The sequence below is a fragment of the Oculina patagonica genome, chromosome 8 (assembly GCF_052425735.1).
Source record: "Oculina patagonica isolate OP01 chromosome 8, crgOcupat, whole genome shotgun sequence".
NCBI lineage: Eukaryota > Metazoa > Cnidaria > Anthozoa > Scleractinia > Oculinidae > Oculina > Oculina patagonica.
Genome location: NC_135765.1, coordinates 11,245,579 through 11,270,091, shown reverse-complemented (window position 1 = coordinate 11,270,091; position 24,513 = coordinate 11,245,579). Strand labels below are relative to the sequence as shown.

The 24,513-nt window shown below is 38.6% G+C and overlaps 2 protein-coding genes and 1 long non-coding RNA gene across 3 annotated transcripts in view; 2 read left to right on the top strand and 1 right to left on the bottom strand.

Moving 5' to 3' along the window:
* LOC144662531 (uncharacterized) overlaps positions 1-24,513 on the top strand; it is a 68,827-nt gene that overhangs the window by 1,510 nt on the left and 42,804 nt on the right. The window lies entirely within an intron of this gene.
* LOC144662525 (uncharacterized) lies at positions 29-24,513 on the top strand. The gene is made up of 7 exons (XM_078523347.1): positions 29-3,335; positions 3,824-4,487; positions 5,796-5,951; positions 7,678-7,779; positions 8,122-8,223; positions 9,620-12,519; positions 22,397-24,513. The coding sequence occupies exons 2-7, from the start codon at positions 3,848-3,850 to the stop codon at positions 23,276-23,278; spliced, it is 4,782 nt and encodes a 1,593-aa protein (XP_078379473.1). The 5' UTR covers positions 29-3,335; positions 3,824-3,847; the 3' UTR covers positions 23,279-24,513.
* Positions 12,874-24,127, bottom strand: LOC144662668 (uncharacterized). Its single transcript, XR_013572503.1, has 2 exons — positions 24,060-24,127; positions 12,874-12,941 (listed from the first exon to the last, which is right to left on the bottom strand). It is a non-coding gene; the product is annotated as an uncharacterized LOC144662668 (long non-coding RNA).

Here is a 24,513-nt window from a genome sequence, read left to right as displayed (position 1 = left end):
TCTCACATGCAGTAACTGGTATGTAAAATTATAAATAGCACCCTTACTGAGAGCTTTGTTCCACATGCCCAACCTTATGTTTGACACTTTGGGGCATTATGTAATGTTTAATAGATGAGCAGCAGTGTTTTATCAAGTTTAAAACACGAGGCGCAGCCGAGTGTTTTAGAGTTGATAAAGCACGAACTGCGAATTTATTGAACGGCTTAAAAATCTTCTGATGTAGATCAACTCATTCTTGCACTAATATTTAGATTTGGGGTTATTTTGGCCTAGAAAATTGGACGTAAAGTTTAGCTGTGTCTTTATCAGATATAAAGACACTCATTAAACATTAATTTCTTTTGTATTTTCTTTATGAATTATTAATGAGTTTTTTAACCATGTTGATTGCCTCAACATAATAAACGCCACACCATTTCTTAATAGGAGAAAACTTTTGATAGGAATTAAAAAAAAAATACATAATAGCAAAGCAATATATACAGATTTTCCATATTCATAAAAGATTATTCACAATTAAGTCCTCACTATTCCTACCATGTTCTTTCTTGATAAAATTAGTCATTCCTGGATTTAAACCTGTAATATTCAATTTGTACAGTAGAATACAGTAAGTCATTTTAACATTTTTTCCTTTTCCAAAGCTCTAGGCCAGTATAATTTTTCAAATTTTCATTACCTTACCTTCTTGATACCTTTATATCTCAACCCTATCTGTATGTTAAACTTCATTGGTTACAGGATGAATTTTACCTTTTGTTATATAATTTTTATACTTTTTTAATGACCAAAAACTTTGAAAAAGACATTCAACATAATTTATGATGTTGACAAGATTTGAAAAGCACCTATTGAAAAGATCACTTATGGTTGATCTTTATGAATTTAATGGTGATGGAGTTGGTGGAAGTGGTGGTGTTGATGGTGGTGCGGTGTCATGCAGGTGGCCATTGAGATATGGTGTTGGTGCTGCTACTGGCTGATTGTGGTATTGATGATACAATGAACTTGGTGGTATTGATTGGGCTACTGATAGACTGTGCTGGTGATGATACAGTTGGCAGTGAATCTGGTTGTATTGATTGTACTACTGGTAGATTGTGGTGGTGTTGGTGCAGGTGGCAGTGAAGCTGGTGGTATTGGTGCTACTAGCAGTTGATTGTGGTGATGGTACAGTTGTTAGAAAATTGGTTGTATTTATTGTACTACTGGTAGATTGAGGTGGTGATGATGCAGGTGCCCCTGAAGCTGTTGGTATTGGTGCTGCTATTGGTTGATTGTGGTGGTTGTGATACAGTTGGCAATGAACTTGGTGGTATTGATTGTCTTCTTGTAGATTGTGGCGGTGATGATACAGTTGCCAATGAACTTGGTGGTATTGATTGTACTACTTGTAGATTGTGGTGGTGATGATACAGTTAGCAAAGAACTTCCTGGTATTGATTGTACTACTTGTAGATTGTGGTGGTGATAGTGCATGTGACAGTTTAGCAGTTTGTATTAGTGCTACTAGTGTTTGATTGTGATAATGATTGTGCAGGTGGCACTCACTGTGAAGCTGGTGGTATTGGTGCTACTCCTGGTAGATTGTGGTGGTGATACAGTTGGTAATGAACTTGGTGGTATTGATTGTACTACTGGTAGTTTGTGGTGGTGATGATGCAGGTGGCAGTGAAGGCAGAAGCTGGTGGTGTTGGCGCTACTCCTGGTAGATTGGCACTGAGGCCGGTGGTATTGGTGCTACCAGTGTTTGATTGTGGTGGTTGTGATATAGTTAGCGTGGTACTAATTGTACTACTGGTACTAGTACAATCAGTGATGGTGCAGGTTGCAGTGAAGCTGGTGGTGTTGGTGCTAATCTTGGTTAATTGTGGTGGTGGTGATACATGTGTGAAAGAAGCTGTTGGTATCTGTGCTGCTAGTGGTTGATTGTGTTGGTGATGATACAGTTGGCAATGAACTTGGTGGTATTGATTGTATTACTGGCAGATTGAAGTGGTAATGGTGCAGGTGGCACTAATGCCGGTGGTATTGGTGCTACCAGTGTTTGATTGTGGTGGTTGTGATATAGTTAGCGTGGTACTACTTGTACTACTGGTAGATTGTGGTGATGATTCAGGTGGCCGCGAAGCTGGCGGTGTTGGTGCTACTCCTGGTTGATTGTGGTGTTGGTGATAGAGTTGGTAATGAACTTGGTTGTATTGATTGTGCTACTGGTTGATTGAGGTGGTGATGGTGCAGGTTGCAGTAGAGTTGTTGGTATTTGTGCTACTTCTGACTGGAGGTGGTGATACAGATATAAGTGAAATTGGTGGTATTAATTGTACTTCTGGCCCCAGTTGTTCAAAAGGTGGATAACGCTATCCACCTGATAAATCACTATCCGGTGGATAGTGCACTATGTTTTGTTAAGACTTATCCACTGGATAGTGATTTATCCGGTGGATAGAGTTATCCACTTTTTGAAAAACTAAGGCCTGGTAGATTGAGGTGGTGATGGTGCAGGCGGCACTGAAGCAGGTGGTATTGTTGGTGCTGATGGGATGTGGTGGCGGTACAGGTGATAGATGGCGTAAATGGTATTTGTGAGGTAGCTGATGGTGCTGGTTGTTTTGGTGGTGTAGACGACGACAGTATTTGTAGTTCAGGTGGAAGTGATGGTGGTGGTTTTGTTTTGTTGAGGCACGTGTTGGTGGTGCTGACAAAGGTAGTGGTGGCAGTGGCAATGGTTTGTGGTTTGTTGATGTAACTTGTGTTGCACCATCTCTACCATGCCCGTGGAACTGATGGTACAGGTGCTGGTGTTGCTGCCGGTAGTTGTGGTGGAGGTGTAACTGGTATTTTAATTGGTTTTCCAGTTTTGGTGCAAATGTTGATGGGAGTTTAAGTGGTAATGCCAATGGCTGTAGTGAGAGTGCTGGCAGTAATGGTGGTGCTGATGTTAGTGGTGGTTCATGTGGTGTTGGACGTTTTAGTGGTAGTATTGAATTGGTGGAGGCGATGTTGATGGTGCTACTGCTGACGGAAAATTGGCGATGCTGATTGTGGTAGTGGTAGTGCTGGCGTCAGTGGTGGTGCTGATGGTAGTGGTAGCGGTACTGGCGGTTGTAGTGCTGAAGGTGGTGTTGGCGATCAATGGAAATGATTTTGGTGTTGGTGGTCGCACATAATGCTAGCGCTGGTTAATTTAATCCTCTTCTTTCCTAATGAGTTATTTTCTTCGTTGGAGTGTAGTCTAAGACTAACCTTGGTCTCCTGTTTAGTACCACTCTGGAGCAGACACAGTTTTATTTTTTGATGATTGAAAACTTCAACGAGAAACATCACGTACGGTAAGACATTTCTGCCATAGAAAATTTGCTTATGTACAGAATTTAAAACAGAGTTGGATTAATATGTACTTCATATTTGACTGGTTTAGCTTGGTTAATTTGTCATTTTTTCACAATTCTTTATATTTGACAGAACATGAAGACACTCTGTGATACTTATCAAAAAGAGCGTGTATCTCATTAGCGTTTAGTTCTTCTTTATCTGCAAATGGCATCATCGTTAGCCATGTAAGAAAGATTAAATATTGTCTGTTTAAGATTGGTGCGTTCATCAGACTAAAATGAAGCATATGCTTATTGTCAAGTTTTAACGTTTGAGGCCCCAAATTATAAATAAACGGACGCAATGTATGCAGAAGCGATGCTTGGGGAGTCGTTAATAATGGTAATATTTGGTGTAAATTGTGAAACAGGAAAAAAAAGGTATATGTACTTTGTGTGTAACTTGGTGCTGTTTAGTTTACTAGTGAATTTTTTTTGTTTTGCAGGTTTATCTGGTGACCAGTCCAGGCATGGCGTCTGCTCCATCACCCTTTGTGTCCACCAAGGAGACAACCAACTACGCCCGGCTGTGCCGCCTCTTGGTGGATGTGGGATCCCAAGCCCTGAGAGAGACATTTGATAAAATACATCCACCAGCGACTCTGCATGCAGTTTTGTCCAGTCATTCTGTGCATTATGCTACGCTGCAATCACTTTATAGAGGAAGGAAGAAAGTCCTTTTTCCTACACAATGGGGAAAGCTGTACCCTCCTGTCCCTTCAACTGTGTCATCAGCTAGCTTCGATATCACCCTTCTAACGGTGCTGCTTAGAAATATATGTGGTTTGAGCCCTCCTGTCTTTGGCTGGGACAGTCTTCCTGCACCTGCAGATATAAGCATTGCAGATGACATCGCCCGAGTGAAGTATTACAGAAACACTGTATACGGCCATGCCAGTCAAGCCTCTGTTGATGATACAGGTTTCAACACTTACTGGTCGGAAATCCGAGAAGCCCTGGTAAGATTGGGAGGACCAAGTTATAGAGCATACATCGACAATCTTGAACACGATTGCATGGATCCTGACATCGAGGAACATTATCGTGAACTCATGAAACAATGGAAGAAAGATGATGACAGCATCAAGGACAAACTTGAAGAAATCGAAGGTAAAATGAACAATGTTTTGATACTTTTTCAAATAGAAAACACAAAATTAAAACAAAATGGTAAGCCGTGACAAGGTGAAACCCAATCATCCGTTCCACGACAACGAAGTTTTTTAATGAGAATGATGTGAAATAAAACTTACTTTTGGCACACATTAGCCTCCCTAGTCTCCCATGAGGGCGGGGGGTGGGGGGATTTTTGCGACGAGCCTAAAGACGTTAATCCGCTTTGGAGAATATAGCACAAATATTTCTATAAAATTTTGCCTGCAAACATTATACCCAGTAGTAAATGTGATGTATCTTCGAGCAGCGGAGGTATAGTTGCAAACGAAACTCAGAGTTACACGGCTACTACAAAGAAAACGAAAAACGAACAGGAAATCACTGATTGGGTATATTGAGGACCATTTCCGCTAGGAAACGTGGCAATGATAAGCATAATTAGAACCAAGTGTGATTGTTAAAACCCAACAGCTGACCACTGACGATTTAAAGTAGTCCTTTAATAAATGAGTGTATAGTCTGTTGGTGAAGGGCATAAGACTGTGGAGAAAACGAGCGAGAGGCTGGAACAGGTTTAAAATACAAATTTGGATGCACAACAGGCTACAAAAACACTTGTAAATATCACTTCACACCTGCATTGAATGATGTTGCAATTCTAAATTGTGCAACCCAGCAGAAATAATCAATTGCCACGAAATAAGTTCCCTTTGGTTAACTATTAGCAACGTTTTAGTGTGTGAAAGACTTGTACCAGTACAAATTTGCGTTGTTACTCGTTTTAGGTTAAATTAATATTAGCGCCTAAAGACTTGTACCAGTACAAATTGCGTTCTTAATCGTTTTAAACTTCGTTGCAAATTGTCTTCGAGCGCTGAACCCCTCACATTCTTAATTGATTATGTCACGTAAGATTTGGGCTACTCACGTTTTTAATTTGTATATAACGTTTGTAAATTTGACAGGTCACGTTTTTTCTTCGAGAACGGAAGTGTTGAAGCACAACTATAGAGTGACACTTTACAAGTAATGATCACGCGCTTTGATCAGCCACAGCGGAAAGTATTCCCTTGAGAAATTAAAGCAGTCCCTGAGAGTTTACAAGAATGTGGTTCGAGATAGAACAACTTCTCCACTATTCTTCTTCTCTTGCTTGTAAACAAGCAAGAGAGTCGAAAAAATGAATGAACGAACGAATTAATGAACCAAATAACCAACTAACCAAGGAATCAAAAAAGAATGAATTAATTAATATTTGCATGTCTAAATGAGTTTAAAGTAAAAGAAAATTTTAATCTTCAGAAATCATCACAGACTCGTTACAGCAGACGAGAAGTGACATGAAAGGAATGAAGGAAAGTATCAGAGACTCATCAGAGCAGACGAAAAGTGAATTGAAAGAGATGAAAGAGAGACTGAACACCTTGACGGATTTATTAGAGGAGAAAAAAGATGAAGGTCAGTGGCTGAAGAGGTTAATGAAAAATAAACACAAGCTTACATTAAGTGCCAGAGTTCTCGCGCGATCATTGGTCAAAAGCTAGAGTTAAGAGCCTAACAATAACGTTACCTGCTACGCACGTTCCATTCACATTGACTATTCTCTTAACTAGTTTCCTTCTAAACTTTTATTTAATGTTATTGTAGAAAACAAATCGACCAGATGTCTTTGCCACTCATTCCTCGCGAAGCGAGAGCCGAAGGCCGAGCGTAGCGGGGTGTATAATTTTGTCCCTCAAAGGGATCAGGCGGGATGAAATCTCGTGTGGAGTTTACGGTCATATATATTTCTATATATATATATTTGTGAGCTTGGTGTGTGGCGGAAATGACGTCACACGGCCGCCGCGCGCTGGTGGCCTAATGGTAAGGCGTCGAACTTGAAATCAGATCTTCGGAACTGAGGTCGGGGGTTCGAATCCGGCTAGGGTTTTTTTTTTTTCTTTTTTTTTTTTTTTTTTTTTTGTGGGTTCGAATTCTGAGCCTTTCATTTTTATCGTTTTTCTTTTCGGATTAAAATAACATTGATCTCCACATAATACTCCCTCAACGCCTATTCAGGCTATAAATCTTTCATCGCCATCAGGGGCGCGCGGGCGGAGGCTTCGAATCCTCCTGCCGTTCGTTCTTCTTCTTTTTTTAATGCCATCAAATAAATGTCCAAAATGCGACTATCCAATAATTTGTCGATGATTTTGAAAATAGCCTGCGCTTCCCAACGCTTTATACCTCTTTACGAACCAGAAAAAGCCACCATCTTCAAAGCGGAGTAGACCCTGGGAACGAGGGTGTCGCGGCCATGCCCGTTGAAATTTCTAACAAATATATCTTTCTGCCTACTGTGGAAAATTGAATATGTACAATTCAATAAATGTTCAACTTCAAATAATCCACTCCTTATTTATAACACCCCCCCCCCCCCCTCCCCAACCCAGAGCTTCGCGAGGCCCTGCGAGTCACGTATTACTAGTTTAGTCGAGCAGTCTCATTTTCTTATGCAAACAGCGAAAGTCTGAATAATGTTCAGGAATGACTTTTAGTACAAACTTGCTTTCGTTTCTGACAAAATGACTTCCCTGTGACGTCAAAATTAAACGACATGACTATTGTCGAAAGCACCGTCGCAGTGAGCTTTGGACGCTTACAAGGTGAAAATAACATCGTAGGTTTCTGACTGCTATTCTTCATAGTTTATTTTAAAAGGATAAAAACTTCTTGTCCTCGTTTTCTGCAGTCCACAATTGACCCGGCTACCCTTCGTGGTTTTAATTGGTAAACAGACCATACAAATGATATAATAAAATACCTAAATCTTTACAGTGAAAACACTCGCTTCGCTCATGGTTTTTATTAAGTTTATTTTTATGGTTTTTAAGATTGCAGAACAAATCGACTACTGTTTTAAAAATCCCATTCCTTGATGGTGTTTCGGTACTGAATTATGTATGGAGGTTGATGGCGCGGTGTATTCAGGGAGAATAAAAGACATTAGGTGATAGAAAAAATACATGCTGTTAGGGAGTTTTTTCATAGCTGAATATTTTGTTGTTCATGTGTATATTTAGATTTACCATGAGATCATAAAATAAAATGGAATAACGAAAACTCTGTATGCAAACAAGATTGTTTGTCTTAACGTTTTTGGTCCTTAAACTGAAGAGCGATAAACGTTTCCAATCATCAGGACGAGTCCAAGAAGAGTTCAACAAGATGAAAAGTGAAATAGGAAATATCAGTGGCAAGCTGGACGCTCTGACGGCATCAAGACAACAAACAAAGGATGAAGGTAAGTTCCCAAAATGAACAAACAGAGATCAAATAAAACAGTCAACTTTGTAAGACTTCGTAAATGGTAAGGTTAGTCCAGGAGCAGTAGTAGCGTTTTATTTATTTTATTTTATCTTTTTTTCATTTAAGGAAAAATATCGAAGGTAACTAAACAAACATGACAGTTGCCTTGGTAAAATAGCCAACTAAATTCCTGACAAATATTTGTGTGGTAATTTGCAAACCGTTGCAAGCGTAGTTCCTAATAGTAGTTAAAGATTAAACCACAAAACGTGTTTTAAATGACGTTGCAGTTAATGTTTTAGATTAAACTAAAGGTGATGCAAATTGCGATCCCCAGACAACATCAGAGACAAGCTTCAGCAGATTAAAATTGAAATGTTAACCATGAATGAAAGGTTGGAAAAGCTGAGAATGTCAAGAGAAGAAAGCGAGGAAAAAGGTCAGTACTACCTAGCTTTAACACCAACAAAAACTGTGCATTGTTGTGTGACCGAGGAAGATGGCTTATTAAGTAAAACCTACTTCCTACACTGCAGTAAATAAAATAAATATTTTTAAATGAATTGAAGTGCCAGTAGAAGGCCTCTTGGATTTTCATCATTTAAAGAAATTTTTGAAGGTTTCCCAGGGGTCAAACAAAGTTCTTGACCCCGATGGGATTTGAACCCAGGACCTACGGATTAGATCTAGATCTACTAATCAAATCCCACTGGGGTCAAGAATTTTCTTTGCCCCGTGGGAACCCTCCCCAATTTCTTTTAAAGGGGTGTAAATCCAAGGGGATTTGGTGTATCGGCAGTATTGCCTACTACCGGCAATATTTAATTTCCTTATTAATCGGATGCCACGCGGTCCTATCAATATATATTCCTGTACTGCGCAAAACAAAAAGGTGTACAGGTTGCCACGACGAAATTTTTTAGTTTCCGATTTTGAATAGAAAAAGCATGTAAAAATAACGGGAATCACATTGGCCGTATTTACCTGGGAAGACGTATACATTGGTGTAGCATAACAGCAACACAGTAACCCTGACCAGGGCTCAAACCAGGTGTTCTTGATCTGGAGTACAGTGCACTATAGCTCAACATTAGGCCAGCGTGCCTCCAATGTCATCAATATAACTAATTTATTCACATACTTATGTGCCGATTTAATCAATCAAAATTCAGCTGTAAGCTGTTACCATAATCACTGTGCGAAAGGATGTGTGAATAAATTAAATGTGGCAACACTTGTGGCTTCTTGCTGTAAGTGTTAGTTGCGTCGAAGTATGCGCAAGACGCATACTTTTAAAACAATAGGACGGCAAGCTCGAGGTTTTAATCTAAGGGCGCTTTCCCTTAGTCATAACTGGCCGGCCAGACTGGTATATTCGAGAACAAAATTCCTTTATTGTTAATCAGATATGTCCTATCAGATCAGTCAATGCACAAATATCATACACTGCTGTGATCGATTTGTGGGAAAATCTCGTAGAAAAGGCCCATTTCATATTCAGAACCATTGGACCGGCCGGCCAGTTCTGACTAATGGAAAGCACTCTAACTGATTGTTGGCAAGAGGCGCAGCCCGGATTCAACAATCCAATGTCAATAGAAATCGAGAGAGAGAGAGAGAGAGAGAGCCGTCTAATTGTTCTGGCATAACCCAGAACCGATGTATTCAACGAAAACATTAGTAAAAGTGGTTTATTAATAGTTTCAGTTTGTGATTTCGACAATTTTACTTGCGCGCGCTCCGAGGACATACATACTGAAACCGAAGAAGAGACGCAGTCAAAATACAATCATGACTTAAAGCCATTGATTAATTATATTTAAATATGTTTCTAGATCCTTTCGATCCATCTGAGCTTATTGATGGAATTCGCCAACTCTACAAAACCCGCGAAGGGTGGCTGTCACCATTTCCTTGGTGCGAGGAGTTTCACTTTCATCTAAATGATATTTTTACCAGACTCAAAGTGATCAGCAGAAAGAAAACAAGAGGAACAGCAACTGACGACATTGTCAACATGTCTGCTATCTTCAAACCGCATGAAGAATGTCCACAGCCTAGAACAGTGTTAATTGAGGGGAAGCCTGGTATGGGAAAGACGACTTACTGCAAAAAGCTCGTTTATGACTGGGCTACAGGAAAGCAAGAAGCAGAGGGTTGCTTTCCAAGATTCGAAGCCGTGTTGTTGTTAAAATGTCGTGATATCAAGTCTGACCTTTGGGAGGCTATTGACGATCAACTTCTGCCCCGAGACATTCAAGAAGGCATCAGAGAGAAATTCTTCAACTTTATTCGCCACAATCAGTCAAGCGTTTTGCTGGTGCTCGATGGATTGGACGAGCTACCGGCGAGAAAGCTACCACTGTATTCAGAAATCATCCAAGGAAGAGTGCTTCCAAAGTGTAACTTAGTTGTTACAACACGTCACGAGGCTGGAATGAAGGTAAGAAAATACTGTGACACCCTATTGGAGATCGAAGGATTTACCAAAAAAGATGCACGACAGTTCATCTACAAGTATTTCAAAACCATGGAGAATTTGGCTGAAAAGCTCTTGCTCAAGCTGGGCTATGATGAAAATCTACTAGACATGGCGGCAAATCCTCTAAACACGGCACTTCTCTGTCTTCTGTGTGAAGAATTTCAGGGCGTTTTACCAGAAAGTAGAACTGAACTGTACCTAAAAATAACAGAGTGTGTTCTGAGAAGATACAGAAAAAAGAAAGGATTATCAGAAACAAGCGAGAAACTAACTGAAGTATACAAAACCCAATTAAAACACCTTGGCTGGATAGCGTTGAATGGTTTAAATGAAGAAAACTTAGATTTTGAAGAAAGCGAGCTTGCAGATTATAAAAATGAATTACCTGGATTCGGATTTTTGTCAATACAGCCCGGTGGTAGCAAACTAAGACCATGTCGACGTTACGCTTTTCTACACAAGAGTTTCCAAGAATTTTTTGCTGGATTCTATCTTAGTTGTCTGCTTCTTAATGAAGAAATTACTCCCGACCACTTAGTTTCCGACCCCACATATTTCAATGAGCTAAAACATGTGCTGTCGTTTTCTTGCGGCATTGTATCAACGCAATGTAAAGAAACAGCAGTGGCTCTTATGGCAAGTATAACAGCACAAGTGAACAAACATGGCAAAGATAGTGTTAAAGTTGCACTGGATTGCATCACGGAATGTAAAAGAGCAAAAAGTGATGTTGGTGTGACACTAGCACAAGTTTTTGGTTCGTGTCTTAAACTTCAAGATATTACTACCAGCCTTGGATTGGCTCATGCTGCTCCCCTTGCTGAAGCAATTAAAGTCAACACAACACTAACGTCGTTGTCTTTGGATAGCAATAACATTGCTGATGCTGGCGCTGCTTCACTTGCTGAAGCAATTAAAGTCAACACAACACTGACGACGTTGTCTTTGGATAGCAATAACATTGCTGATGCTGGCGCTGCTTCACTTGCTGAGGCAATTAAAGTCAACACGACACTGACGTCGTTGATTTTGAATGACAATAACATTGCTTATGCTGGCGCTGCGTCACTTGCTGATGCAATTAAAGTCAACACAACACTGACGTCGTTGATTTTGAATAGCAATAACATTGCTGATGCTGGCGCTGCTTCACTTGCTGAGGCAATTAAAGTCAACACAGCACTGGGGTTGTTGTTTTTGGATAAAAATATCATTGCTGATGCTGGCGCTGCTTCACTTGCTGATGCAATTAAAGTCAACACAACACTGACGATGTTGTTTTTGGATTTGAATAACATTGCTGATGCTGGTGCTGCTTCACTTGCTGATGCAATTAAAGTCAACACAACACTGGAGTGGTTGTCTTTGGATAGCAATAACATTGCTGATGCTGGCGCTGCTTCACTTGCTGATGCAATTAAAGTCAACACAACACTGACGTCGTTGTCTTTGAAAAGCAACAACATTGCTGATGCTGGCGCTGCTTCACTTGCTGAAGCAGTTAAAGTAAACACAACACTGGAGTCGTTGTATTTGAATGACAACAACATCGCTGATGCTGGCGCTGCCTCACTTGCTGAGGCAATTAAAGTCAACACAACACTGTTACAGTTGGACTTGACAAGCAATAATATTGCTGATGCTGGCGTTGCCTCACTTGCTGAGGCAATTAAAGTCAACACAACACTGTTAAAGTTGGAGTTGACAAGCAATAATATTGCTGATGCTGGCGCTGCCTCACTTGCTGAGGCAATTAAAGTCAACACAACACTTTCGCAGTTGTTTTTGAATAGCAATAACATTGCTGATGCTGGCGCTGCTTCACTTGCTGAAGCAGTTAAAGTCAACACAACACTGACGATGCTGTTTTTGGATTTGAATAACATTGCTGATGCTGGCGCTGCTTCACTTGCTGATGCAATTAAAGTCAACACAACACTGGAGTGGTTGTATCTGGATAGCAATAGCATTGCTGATGCTGGCGCTGCTTCACTTGCTGAGGCAATTAAAGTCAACACAACACTGTTACAGTTGGAGTTGACAAGCAATAACATTGCTGATGCTGGCGCTGCTTCATTTGCTGAGGCAATTAAAGTCAACACAACACTTTCGCAGTTGTTTTTGAATAGCAATAACATTGCTGATGCTGGCGCTGCCTCACTTGCTGAGGCAATTAAAGTCAACACAACACTTTCGCAGTTGTTTTTGAATAGCAACAACATTGCTGATGCTGGCGCTGCTTCACTTGCTGAAGCAGTTAAAGTCAACACAACACTGGAGTCGTTGTATTTGAATGACAATGATGCTGGCGCTGCTTCACTTGCTGAGGCAATTAAAGTCAACACAGCACTGACACTGTATTTAGAGTAGTGTAGCGTAGTTTAATTTATTGTTAAGGTCAATAGTTATTATTACATTGAATTAAAAGCCGTATTTTTATTCAGTTGTAAACTGCAACCAAAAACGAATAATTTATCTAGTGAAAATTGGTTATAAAGTAAATCTTGTAAATTTCGCGGTGTTTTTTTTTACAACAGACTGGTTTTGTCATACATTCTACGTCAACATCATTTTTATCTAAACAACGTTTTTGTAATTTTTAATATCTTTATATCTTTTACATGTATTTTTAAATTTTAAGTTGTACACGGCCCCACGAGTTTAGTAGCTTTAACCTTTTACCGTGTACAAGTAGTAGATAAAATATTCGCATCCGATCTGTATGGCCGTTTACAATGGCTCGCCTATCGGCTCGCCATTGTAAACGGCCAAACAGATTGGACGCGAATATTTTATTCTACTTGTGAAATGAAAAAAAATAAATTGAATGCAAAGTTTTGTTATGCGAATCAGTAGAGATCTGTATCACAAGTTAATGAATACTATTTAGCTGAGCAGGAGTCTGTATTAAAAGTTAATTCTATTGTTTGATTTGTATTGGGGTTTATAGTTGTGTACATGAGATCTGAATACAGTGCTGGGATTGGTTTGCACCCTCATGAATAGTTAATGAATTTTACAAATAAAGTTATCATATGTTCAGGGCGTTGCCTTTGTCGGGACACGGTGTTCTAATATCTTCTTTTATAAATCATACAGTACTCGAATTTTACTTTGAATCTTCAAAGGGATTCATAATCAAAACCTATTTTTTTATCAATTAGCGTCTTTATTTCTTTATTTCAATTTGTTAACATTTTTTACGGTATTATAATTATAACATTGCTGAGTTAGTGTAAAAATCGCTTTTAACGTTATTTTGGATGTTGTAACAAAATCAAAAGTCGCTAGAATAGCCTTTGGCATATTTACAACGTATATAACATTTGAACCTTTGGCATATTTTCAAAATATTTAACATTTGAGAGTGTTTTGACATTAATGAGTGATAAAGTAGAATCGCTTGTAAATTTTGTTTGGATCTTGTTACATTCGTTCATGCTTGTACCTGATTTTAACCTAAGGAATAAACTTTAGTTGGGTTAGTCCCGATAGGTGATTGTCGTCTCTGTTGTCTGTTGCAAGCGCTCCTCTCTTTTGCAGAACTCACCAGAGTAATTATTGTCAATGTACATTTCTTCGGCTAGTTCAATTGCATAAAGATCAGTTCTAAATTATATAAGGAGTTTTGAATTTACATGGAGGGAGCGACATCCCAAATTACATTGTGGGTTCTATTTTTTGTTAGCAATTCAAAGCGGCTGGTAGCTTCACCCTATCACCCCATACCAGGGGGGGGGGGGGGGAAGCAACTTCCCATACATTCTCTTATATGAAATCTGAGCGATGCTCTCACAACTTGCAAAGCAATCATCGGGGCGGTAGTCAGCGGATGTCTCTAAGGCGCATGAGCAGCTCCTTTCTTTGTGAACTTGCCAAAATAAAAACAACATGGGACCAGTGAGAGAGTTCGATTTTTTTTATATATGTAGTAATAAAAAAGACTTTCTAAGTTTTGTCTTTAAAGCAGCGAAAATTTCTCCGGAAAGGTTTTGGTGTCAATATGTGGTGTTTGTTATGAAATAAAACCATCACTGGAATGGTAATGAAAACGTGGCGATCGAATATTCCCGCGCTGGTCGGAGCTATTGTTCTTGCCGCTCTATTGAAAGTTCAGTTCACTATCATGAAAGGCATACAAGCTACAACTCGGAGAACAACTCTGCAAAGAGCTACCGTATGTCAGAAAAGTGATTTTTCTGATTTAATTTTTCGTGATTCGAGTGCGGCGTTTATTCGAGGGTGGCGTTTATACGAGGGCGGCGTTTATTTGAAATTCAATTTATTTCTTGCTAACAATAGTATGGTAACTGAACATTTGAATTTTAAAAACAGAAAAATGTTTTAGTGCTTGTCTGAAAAGTCATTAAGCGATGGCGTGACATCGCTTATATGCCATCGAACGATCGGTTCGTTTTGTCTGTTTGGCCCGATCGAACAGAAAATCAAGTTTAACTTAACTAGAAATCGCCGCGTTAACACAAAAGCAAAATACTTCTGTGCAGTTAGAATGGAACACTACAATGTATAAACGAGAGACTAATTATATATGATGGGGTCTATTAGATTTAGTTGACAGAAATTTCTAATTCTTATAATACAAAGGGACACTGTGAGCAAGAGACCGTTTGACCTTTCTCGCAGCTTCAAAGCTTGCTCGCGCGTATTGCTGGTTTTCACTTTCACGCAATCAAAAAATAAATTCGAAACCATTCAACTACAGAAGCTATGAGTTTCAAATATTATAGATGATAAATAGATAAACACTTTCTCCAAGTTTCGGATCTGTGCGGTGTACTGTTCGCGAGTTATTTTCCGAACCTTTCCACGCAAATTTATAAAGCTTATTAGTATGGAGCCGTCATAACTGTGTCCTGCCGAGGGACACAGTAATGGCCGCCGTGATATCAGAGAAACCATCTGGAACTCAATTCTGTTTACAACAGCGGCCATCCTTGACTTAAGAGCTAGTACACTTTCACATAAACACCACTTATTATATCTGAAATGTTCATTCTGCACAAAATGGAAAGGAAAGGCCTTTTTTCAAACAAAACAGCTTTGTCACGGCACTCAGCTTGATGTCACATACGACGGAGAACTCAAATATTCAAAATGCTCTGTATTAAAAACGAATGACACTATCGATCTGGAAATTTGCAAAAATATATATTTTTAGTTTATCTTTCGCCTAATGACATGAACAACGAAAATTTAGCAGGCCTAGTAAATTTTGATTTCAGAATTTTATGACGTAACATGAAAACCAAGAGTATGTCGTTTATCCGTGATATCACACTACAGTATAACGCAATATTTGTTGATGCCTGCTTCTGCATGCATCGCGTGCCATTTATTTTCAATATCTTAAAACATTGTTACAATCAACGAAAATATTTTTGAGGCTTGCACAAACTTGATTATTACTGAATTTTCTTTTTGACTCCCTTACTGGAATAAACGCCGCATCATGATGCGGCGTTTATTCGAGGGCGGCGTTTATTCAAGGGAGGCGTTTACTCGAATGAATACGGTAGTCGCTAAATCTTGCTCAGAAAAAAAAATCTCCCAAATAAGTAGCCACTAACAATAGTAGCCTTAAGGTATGTTGCTACAGCCCTTTGAACCCTTTGCAGGCCTTCGATATCAGACAATACTATTGTAGATAGGCAGAAAGATAAAGTTGTAACCAATCAGTGTATAAGCTCTAGTTGCTGCGAAGCCTTAGCGTAGCAGCAGAACTATTTTTGACTGTCCGCGCGGGGCCTGGGCGCTTTATATAGGCGACACACTCGATTTGACTTTTTCGCTGGCGATGATTTTGAGTACATGCAGTACGTATGATCAGCGGCATGTAAAATGTAGAAGCTGCGTTTGTCGTTTGCGATGTGCTTTTCGCTAAAGAGCAAGAAGTTAAATTTTAAAGCGCTGCCGCTTGCGCTTCTGTTCAGTACTTTGTAAATGCTTCCCAAGAAACCTCTCTTGAGCAAGATGGTTAAGTATAGTGCCGGGGAAACGGTCTTTTTATCCCTTATGCGCCAGCTCTGATGAATAACGAATTTACGAGGCCTTCTTATGATTCGCTTTCATAATTATTCATTACTAAGTTAGTTTAAGGAGAAATTTTACTTTCTGAGCCTTAAGCGGGAAATATGTACAGCAAAAACACTACGAAGATTATTTGCGAAGGCTACACGAAAACGTTTCCATAATGACCGCGAGCTTCGAGCTTTTTGACGTCATAAATTGGTGTTTCTGATGGCTTTGCAATGTCACTAATAATAATATAAACTAAGCGAATTACCAGCATTTAACTCACTGAGAAAAATCCTATCTTTCACATCTGAAAATGTGAACATCCGAAACATTCCTATGACCTTCCGATCGTTCCTACTATTATTATTATTCTCAACTTACTTCGCAGCACTTTACTTGCTGTGAGCAACGCCTAGTATAGATGTATAGTAATTGAAGAGATTATTATGAACACATTTCAGTCAAAAGGACGGTGCCCCCTTTTGCTATTATGCACATATTCTGAAAGGACGGGCCGATAACAGTTTTCAAAACGATACGATATCGTTACAATATTTGCCTTTTTTCTCGATATCGATATTATGATGTCATTTCCGTCATGACGTCATTGGCATGTCACGCGAGTTGTCTGATCGTACAAAGGACAGACCTGGTATTATAAATGTCAGCCATGAATGTTAGTTTTTGGTCTATGTTTCACTGTTGCATCAGCAACGTGTGGACATCAAATCAAAGCAATTGAAAAATTCAAATATTTTACCAATATTCCATTTTGTTAACCTTAGGTGCTGATCAGAAGACCGCAGGTTCAGGTCACGTGTGCAGTATTGAAAACGTATTGATGTAATGTATATGAAATGATTCATATATGAACTGCGGATGTATACAGCTATTTCAGCTAAAAGACAAGACTGAAAGGCAGTATGGGTACAAGAAGAGAGCAACTACGCGTACTGAATACTAAAATATATAGTGACATGACAAACGCGAATTTGCACGTTTTCTTTCTCTACAGACATGTGAAACAAGGTGCTTTTTGCCACACTGTATTTAAGAAGGATTTTCAAAAGTCAGAGCTAAAGCGACAGTGAAAGTAAAGCTAGAGAAAGGCCTCCTAAAAAGAAAAACAAACTCGTGAATTCTCCACGTGCGAAACACAAATTTGTGCATTTAATGAAGCTTATATGCAAATATGAAGTGAATACCCAAAACGCCATACGGTATTGCCTTTTAGCGTTAAGCTCTGACCCGACAAAGTTTATTGAAATAGCTGTATATGAAAGTGATAAATGATCATCGCAGTGAATTTCCAATTTAAGTAATTGGAATAAAGAAGCCTGGAAAAAAAAATAAATGAAAAAAAAATTCAGGCTTCTTTATTCCAATTGCTTAAATTGGAAATTCACTTTCGAAAGTGCGATATTTTTCGGAAGTATCGATACTTTTCAAAATTGTCAAAATATCGGTGTATTGAATATTTGGTATCGAATATCGGCCTATTCTCAGTTTTTTAATAGCCAATGGAACTTGCAAACCTTCTTGAGCAAATTGAAAGTAGTAAAGAAAATAAAGACAATTAAAGTATTTTATTGTGACATTGGGCAATTGTTGTATTCACAAAAGAGCGATATATACTCACAGCTAACTCGCTCGCACCTCTACCCTCTCACTCCAATCTTTTCTTTAAGGTCGCGGGGGATACCTACAGCATGAATAAATTCATGAAGTGAAATTTTGCTTGACCTGCATCTTTAGAAACGCTAATTTCTCAGCTGTTATGGGTGCGATTAAGCTCAAATTTTACAGAGACATAAAAAAACGATGAAAGATTGTGAATGTCATCTTTTATTTGGTAGATTACATTTAACGGCGATGTTATAGCCTCGTTAGTGCCAAATTGGGAAAACACGATTTTGTGGCAGAGTTTGCGGAACGAGTAGGACACAGCACACTGTGATCTTGCCAAAAACTAATCAGTCAATACCTCTACAGTGTCATAACAGAAGCGGATTTTTTAATTTAAAGTTTGCCAGCAAGTTATGGCGGTTTAAGTGCGCAAATTTGAATTTAATGTCTTCTACCTCTTTCTAATAGCGCTCTTTTAAAATTCCGCTTCTGTTATGACACACTACAGTACTCATAGTTAACCTATCTGCAGTGGCAAGTCATGAAGTTCTGTATCCGTGCTGTATTCTCTGCCACAAAATTGTCGGAAAAGTCCAAACTTTGAGATTTCCGAAGGTGTCCCGACCTAAATACGATCATTTTGCCAAGGAGAGATGTAATTATGGTAATTATATTCCACGCTTTTATGGTGAGAACAATGCGTTTTTAAAAAGGACACGATTGTTTATGCCGAATATTTTGTGATTACTCTGAGTTGCAATAATATTAAAATTTGAATAAAAATAAGTTCAAAGACTTTCTACAATCTGTATGAACGTATATCGCTTTGTTTTTTTCTATTGTTTTAAATAGTCCATTTTACAGTTGTCTACCAAGTGACCAGGCCTTTGAATGGTAGCGAGGCTGGAGGTGACCTTGCATTGATACAAACCTCTTTGCTTTATTATGTAAATGTAACCTAGTTAGCATCAAAACAACGTGATTAACACAACAAAAGCAGTGAGGTCTGTATCAAAACAAGGTCACCTTTAGCCTCACTTTGAGTCAATGGCCAGGTCACTGAGCAGACAACTGTAAAATGGTCTATTGGTTAAAATATTAAAGAAACAGGGATTTTTTACAAATCACGCGCACGCACCCAAATTTTGTATCCAGTCATGAATGTCTCGTAAAGTTGTCGATGTCAGTCGTTGGTGCATACGCTTTAAATAAATGCATAATGATGAGCCTAAGGTGTCCCCCGCGACCGGGGGATACCTACAGCATGAATAAATTCATGAAGGGAAATTTTGCTTGACTTGCATATTTTAAAACGCTTATTTCTCAGCTGTTATGGGTGCATCTCTCCATTACATTATCTCCATTTATTACATCTCTCCATTTTACAGAGACATAAAGAAATGATGAAAGATTGTGAATGTCATCTTTTATTTGGTAGATTGCATTTAACGGCGATGTTATAGCCTCGTTAGTGCCAAATTGAGAAAAAACATGATTTTGTGGCAGAGTTTGCGGAACAAGTAAGAGACAGCACACTGTGATCTTGTCAAAAACTAATCATTCAATACCTCTAGAGTGTCATAACAGAAGCGGATTTTTTAATTTAAAGTTTGCCAGCAAGTTATGGCGGTTTAAGTGCGCAAATTTGAATTTAATGTCTTCTACCTCTTTCTAAAAGCGCTCTTTTAAAATTCCGCTTCTGTTATGACACACTACAGTATTCATAGTTTACCTATCTGCAGTGGCAAGTCATGAAGTTCTGTATCCGTGCTGTATTCTCTGCCACAAAATTGTCGGAAAAGTCCAAACTTTGAGATTTCCGAAGGTGTCCCGACCTAAATACGATCATTTTGCCAAGGAGAGATGTAATTATGGTAATTATATTCCACGCTTTTATGGTGAAAACAATGCGTTTTTATAAAGGACACGATTGTTTATGCCAATATTTTGTTACTCTAAGTTGCATAAATATTCAAATTTAAATGAAAATAAGCTCAAAGACTTCCTACAATCTATATGAACGTATATCGCTAAGTGTTGTTTTAAATTGGTTAAAATATAAAGAAACAGGGATTTTTTACAAATCACGCGCACGGCCCATATTTTTGTCCAGTCATAAATATCTCGTAAAGTTGTCGATGTCAGTCGTTGCACTTCGTGCATACGCTTTAAATAAATGCATAATGATGAGCCTAAGGTGTCCCCCGCGACCTTAAGGCCGTTTTACACAATACGTTTTTTCGGCCCGATTTGATCCAAGCAAATTTACACGCTGCGATTCGTCCGTCGGTCTTTCTTTGCCTATTTGAATTGAAAGGATGAAAATCTGCCCGATTTCTAAAATCTGTGACACTGCAGCAGATTTTGAAGAAATCGGGCCGATTTTTAAATGCACGCTTAAATTCTTATCAAATCTAGGCCAATCGAGCCGACAAATCGTAGCGTGTAAACCGCTTACGAAAACAATTTTTTTATGTGTAACCTTCATTTAGCTGACGTCTTTGTCGCATGATCGAGCACCTTTTAATAGCTTTTGCAGACTTTGCAGACTCACGCTACGAAAGTTCAAGGTGACACTGAGTTAATAAAAATCCAGACCTTTATTGCAATTTATTTTAACCAAACATTCAAGGCAAAAAAAGCCTTCCGAACAGATTAATCAATCTAAACTAAACAATCCACGTGATTCCCAGTTTGATGTTCACCGCAAATATTCAAAAATACGTTATTACACGACATTTACGCGACAATTTAATTTCGCCATTTTTTCAAAGAACGATAGTTGAATACATTTAATTTTCGCAAATTTGGAGAATTTGTTTAACACTTCCCATAATAAATTAGCCATTTTATCGCGCTAGCAAATATTAACACCTTTTTTTACGCAAAAATTTGATGTTGCGAAAATTTCGCCTTAAGTTATAAAGCGTGAGTTGGATTGGCTGGCCGTCTTTTCCTGAATATTATCAACAACCTTCAATTTTCTCATGTGAAAAGGCTGTAAACAAATTGTAAGAAAGAATCTTTTATTTAAAGTTGCGCTTAGTAAAAAGAAAAAAAAATTGCAAATAGACTGTAAAATGAATTTAAAACAACTTGGCAACGAAATGAGAATTAACTAACAGGCATAATGGTTTTAGCAATTTTAACTGTTAACTTTAAACATGATCCTTTCTCTTTCGTCATTCGGTCGTCATGGTGTCTAACGGAATTCGCAGATATCGTTAATAATTCAGCACTTCTGGGTCATTTCTCGTGCAGTCACCTGCCTCAGTGGTCAGGGAAGGTGATAGAAAGCCAGAGATGCTACGACACTGCTTTGAAAAGATGATATTACTTTTGTACTTCGCCACAGTTTTTTCTGTTTGTGAGGTAAGAAATGTTTGTCTTCCTGCAGATAAATAATTGTACTTGAGTGATCTTCAGTTATCTGTGACCATGGTTTTCGGTAATATTCTTAGTACCGGATTCATAGATTAAAGAGACTCTGTCACGAGCTTCACTTCAAAAGTTCAAGAGGCTAAAGACGAATGGAAACCTATAAATAGTGGTCCAGTTTTGTCTAAAATTACTAGGCCGATGACTGAAGCTATAAACAAGTGATATTATTGTGATGCTATCAGGAATTTAGATCTTAACTTGGAAAAGTTTAGCTGCCTTTCTCAAGTTCTGCCCTTGTGGCCTAAAAATAAAAAAGCTAAAAAGTAATAACCGCTCCCCACTTCGATCCTGCAACAACAATTTACTTTATGTCTTCATCTAGCCCACAGAGTGTGTTCTCAGAAGATACAAAAAAAAGAAAGAATTATCAGAAACCAGCGAGAGACTAACTGAAGTATACAAAACCCAATTAAATCACCTTGGCTGGATAGCGTTGAATGGTTTACATGAAGAAAACTTAGATTTTGAAGAAAGTGAGTTTGCAGGTCATAAAAATGACTTAACTGGATTCGGATTCTTGTCAAGGCAGCCCGGTGGTAGCAAATTAAGACCGTGTCGACGCTACGCGTTTCTACACAAGAGCTTCCAAGAGTTTTTCGCTGGATTCTATCTTAGTTGTCAGCTGCTTAATGAGGAAATTACTCCCGACCACTTAGTTTCCGACCCCAGATATTTCAATGAGCTAAAACATGTGCTTTCGTTTTCTTGCGGCATTGTATCAGCGCAATGTAAAGAAACAGCAGTGGCTCTTATGGCAGGTATAACATCACAAGTGAACAAACATGGCGATGATAGTGTGGATGTTGCATTGGATTGCATCACTGAATGTAAAAGAGCAAATAGTGATGTTGATGTGACACTGGCACAAGTTTTTGGTTCGTGTCTTAAACTTCAAGATATTTCTATCTTCCTTGAATGGGCTCATGCTGCTCCCCTTGTTGAAGCAATTAAAGTCAACACTTCACTAAAAACGTTCTATTTGTCAGGCAATAACATTGGTGATGCTGGCGCTGCTTCACTTGCTGAGGCAATTAAAGGCAACACAACACTGACGGCGTTGTATTTGAATAGCAATAACATTGCTGATGCTGGCGCTGCTTCACTTGCTGAGGCAATAAAAGTCAACACAACACTGACGACGTTGTATTTGGATAGCAATAACATTGCTGGTGCTGGCGCTGCTTCTCTTGCTGAGGCAATCAAAGTCAACACAACACTGACGTGGTTGTCTTTGGATAGCAATAACATTGCTGATGCTGGTGCTGCTTCACTTGCTGAGGCAATAAAAGTCAACACAACACTGACGACGTTGTATTTGGATAGCAATAACATTGCTGGTGCTGGCGCTGCTTCTCTTGCTGAGGCAATCAAAGTCAACACAACACTGACGATGTTGTATTTGGATAGCAATAACATTGCTGATGCTGGCGCTGCTTTACTTGCTGAGGCAATTAACGTCAACACAACACTGACGACGTTGTATTTGGATAGCAATAAAATTGCTGATGCTGGCGCTGCTTCTCTTGCTGAGGCAATGAAAGTCAATAAAACACTGACGTGGTTGTCTTTGGATAGCAATAAAATTGCTGGTGCTGGCGCTGCTTCTCTTGCTGAGGCAATCAAAGTCAACAAAACACTGACGTGGTTGTCTTTGGATAGCAATAACATTGCTGATGCTGGCGCTGCTTCACTTGCTGAGGCAATTAACGTCAACACAACACTGACGTGGTTGTCTTTGAATAGCAATAAAATCGCTGATGCTGGCGCTGCTTCTCTTGCTGAGGCAATTAAAGTTAACACAACACTGTTAAAGTTGGATTTGACAAGCAATAACATTGCTGATGCTGGAGCTGCTTCACTTGCCGAGGCAATAAAAGTCAAAACAACGCTACTATGGTTGAGGCAATAAAAGTCAACAGAATGCTGACACTGTATTTAGAGTAGTATAGCGTCCTTTAATTTTAGTTTTAAATAGATGTTATTATATTGAATTAAAAGCTGTGTTTTTATGCTGTTTTAAACTTTAACCAAAATTGAATAATGTACCTCGTGAATATTGGTTATAAACAAAATTGATGTAAAGAGTGGCAAAATATCTACTACCTAACTTCTCAAAAAATGGCAGAAAAATTTCACTTAATCATTTCCGTAATTAAGCAGGCTCCTTTTTGTGTAGGTTTACACTAGGTACAGTCCACGCTCATCGTGAGATCTAAGATCAAATTAGTGATCGTATGGAAACTACGGGACCTGTTGAAAGAAAGCCACATAATTGAAAAAGTCAACAAAACGGGAATTTATTAACCAGAGAAATTAAAAGAAAACACAGCACCCCTCCCGCACTTACCGTGGGTACGACATACCGACGGCGGCGAAAATAGAAAAGTATTGGCTTTTGAGTTTTTTATACCCTCCCCTGGTCACACATCGCATCTTAGAATGGATTCTAAAATGCTTCTGATAGGCTCGTTTCAGGATCAACGTGATCTAAGGACATATCCCTAAATTCGAAAGGTCACCAGTGGTTCCCTGTAAGTTTCCCGTTTTTTTTACAACAGACTGACTGGTTTTGTCATACATTTCTACCTCGATAACATTTTGATCTAAACAACGTTTTTGTAATTTTTAATATTTTTATATCTCTTACATGTATTTTTTAATTTTAAGTTAATTGTACACGGTTTAAAAACCTTTTACCGTGTACAAATAAAATAATTATATGTTCAGGGCGTTGCCTTTGTCGGGACACGGTGTTCTAATATCTTCTTCTATAAAACATACAGTACTCGAATTCTACTTTGAATCTTCAAAGGGATTCATAATCAGTACCTATTTTTATCAATTAGTGTATTTATTTCTTTATTTCATTGTGTTAACATTTTTTTACGGTATTGTAACATTGCTGAGTTTATAGTGTAAAAATCGCTTTTAACGTTTTTTTTTGATGTTGTAACAAAATCAAAAGTCGCTAGAATAGCCTTTGGAATATTTACAAAGTATATAACATTTGAGATGTTTTCACATTAATGAGTGATAAAGTAGAATCGCTTGTAAATTTTGTTTGGATCTTGTTACATACGTTCATACTTGTACCTGATTTTAACCTAAGAAATAAACTGAAGTTGGGTTAGTCCCGAGAGGTGA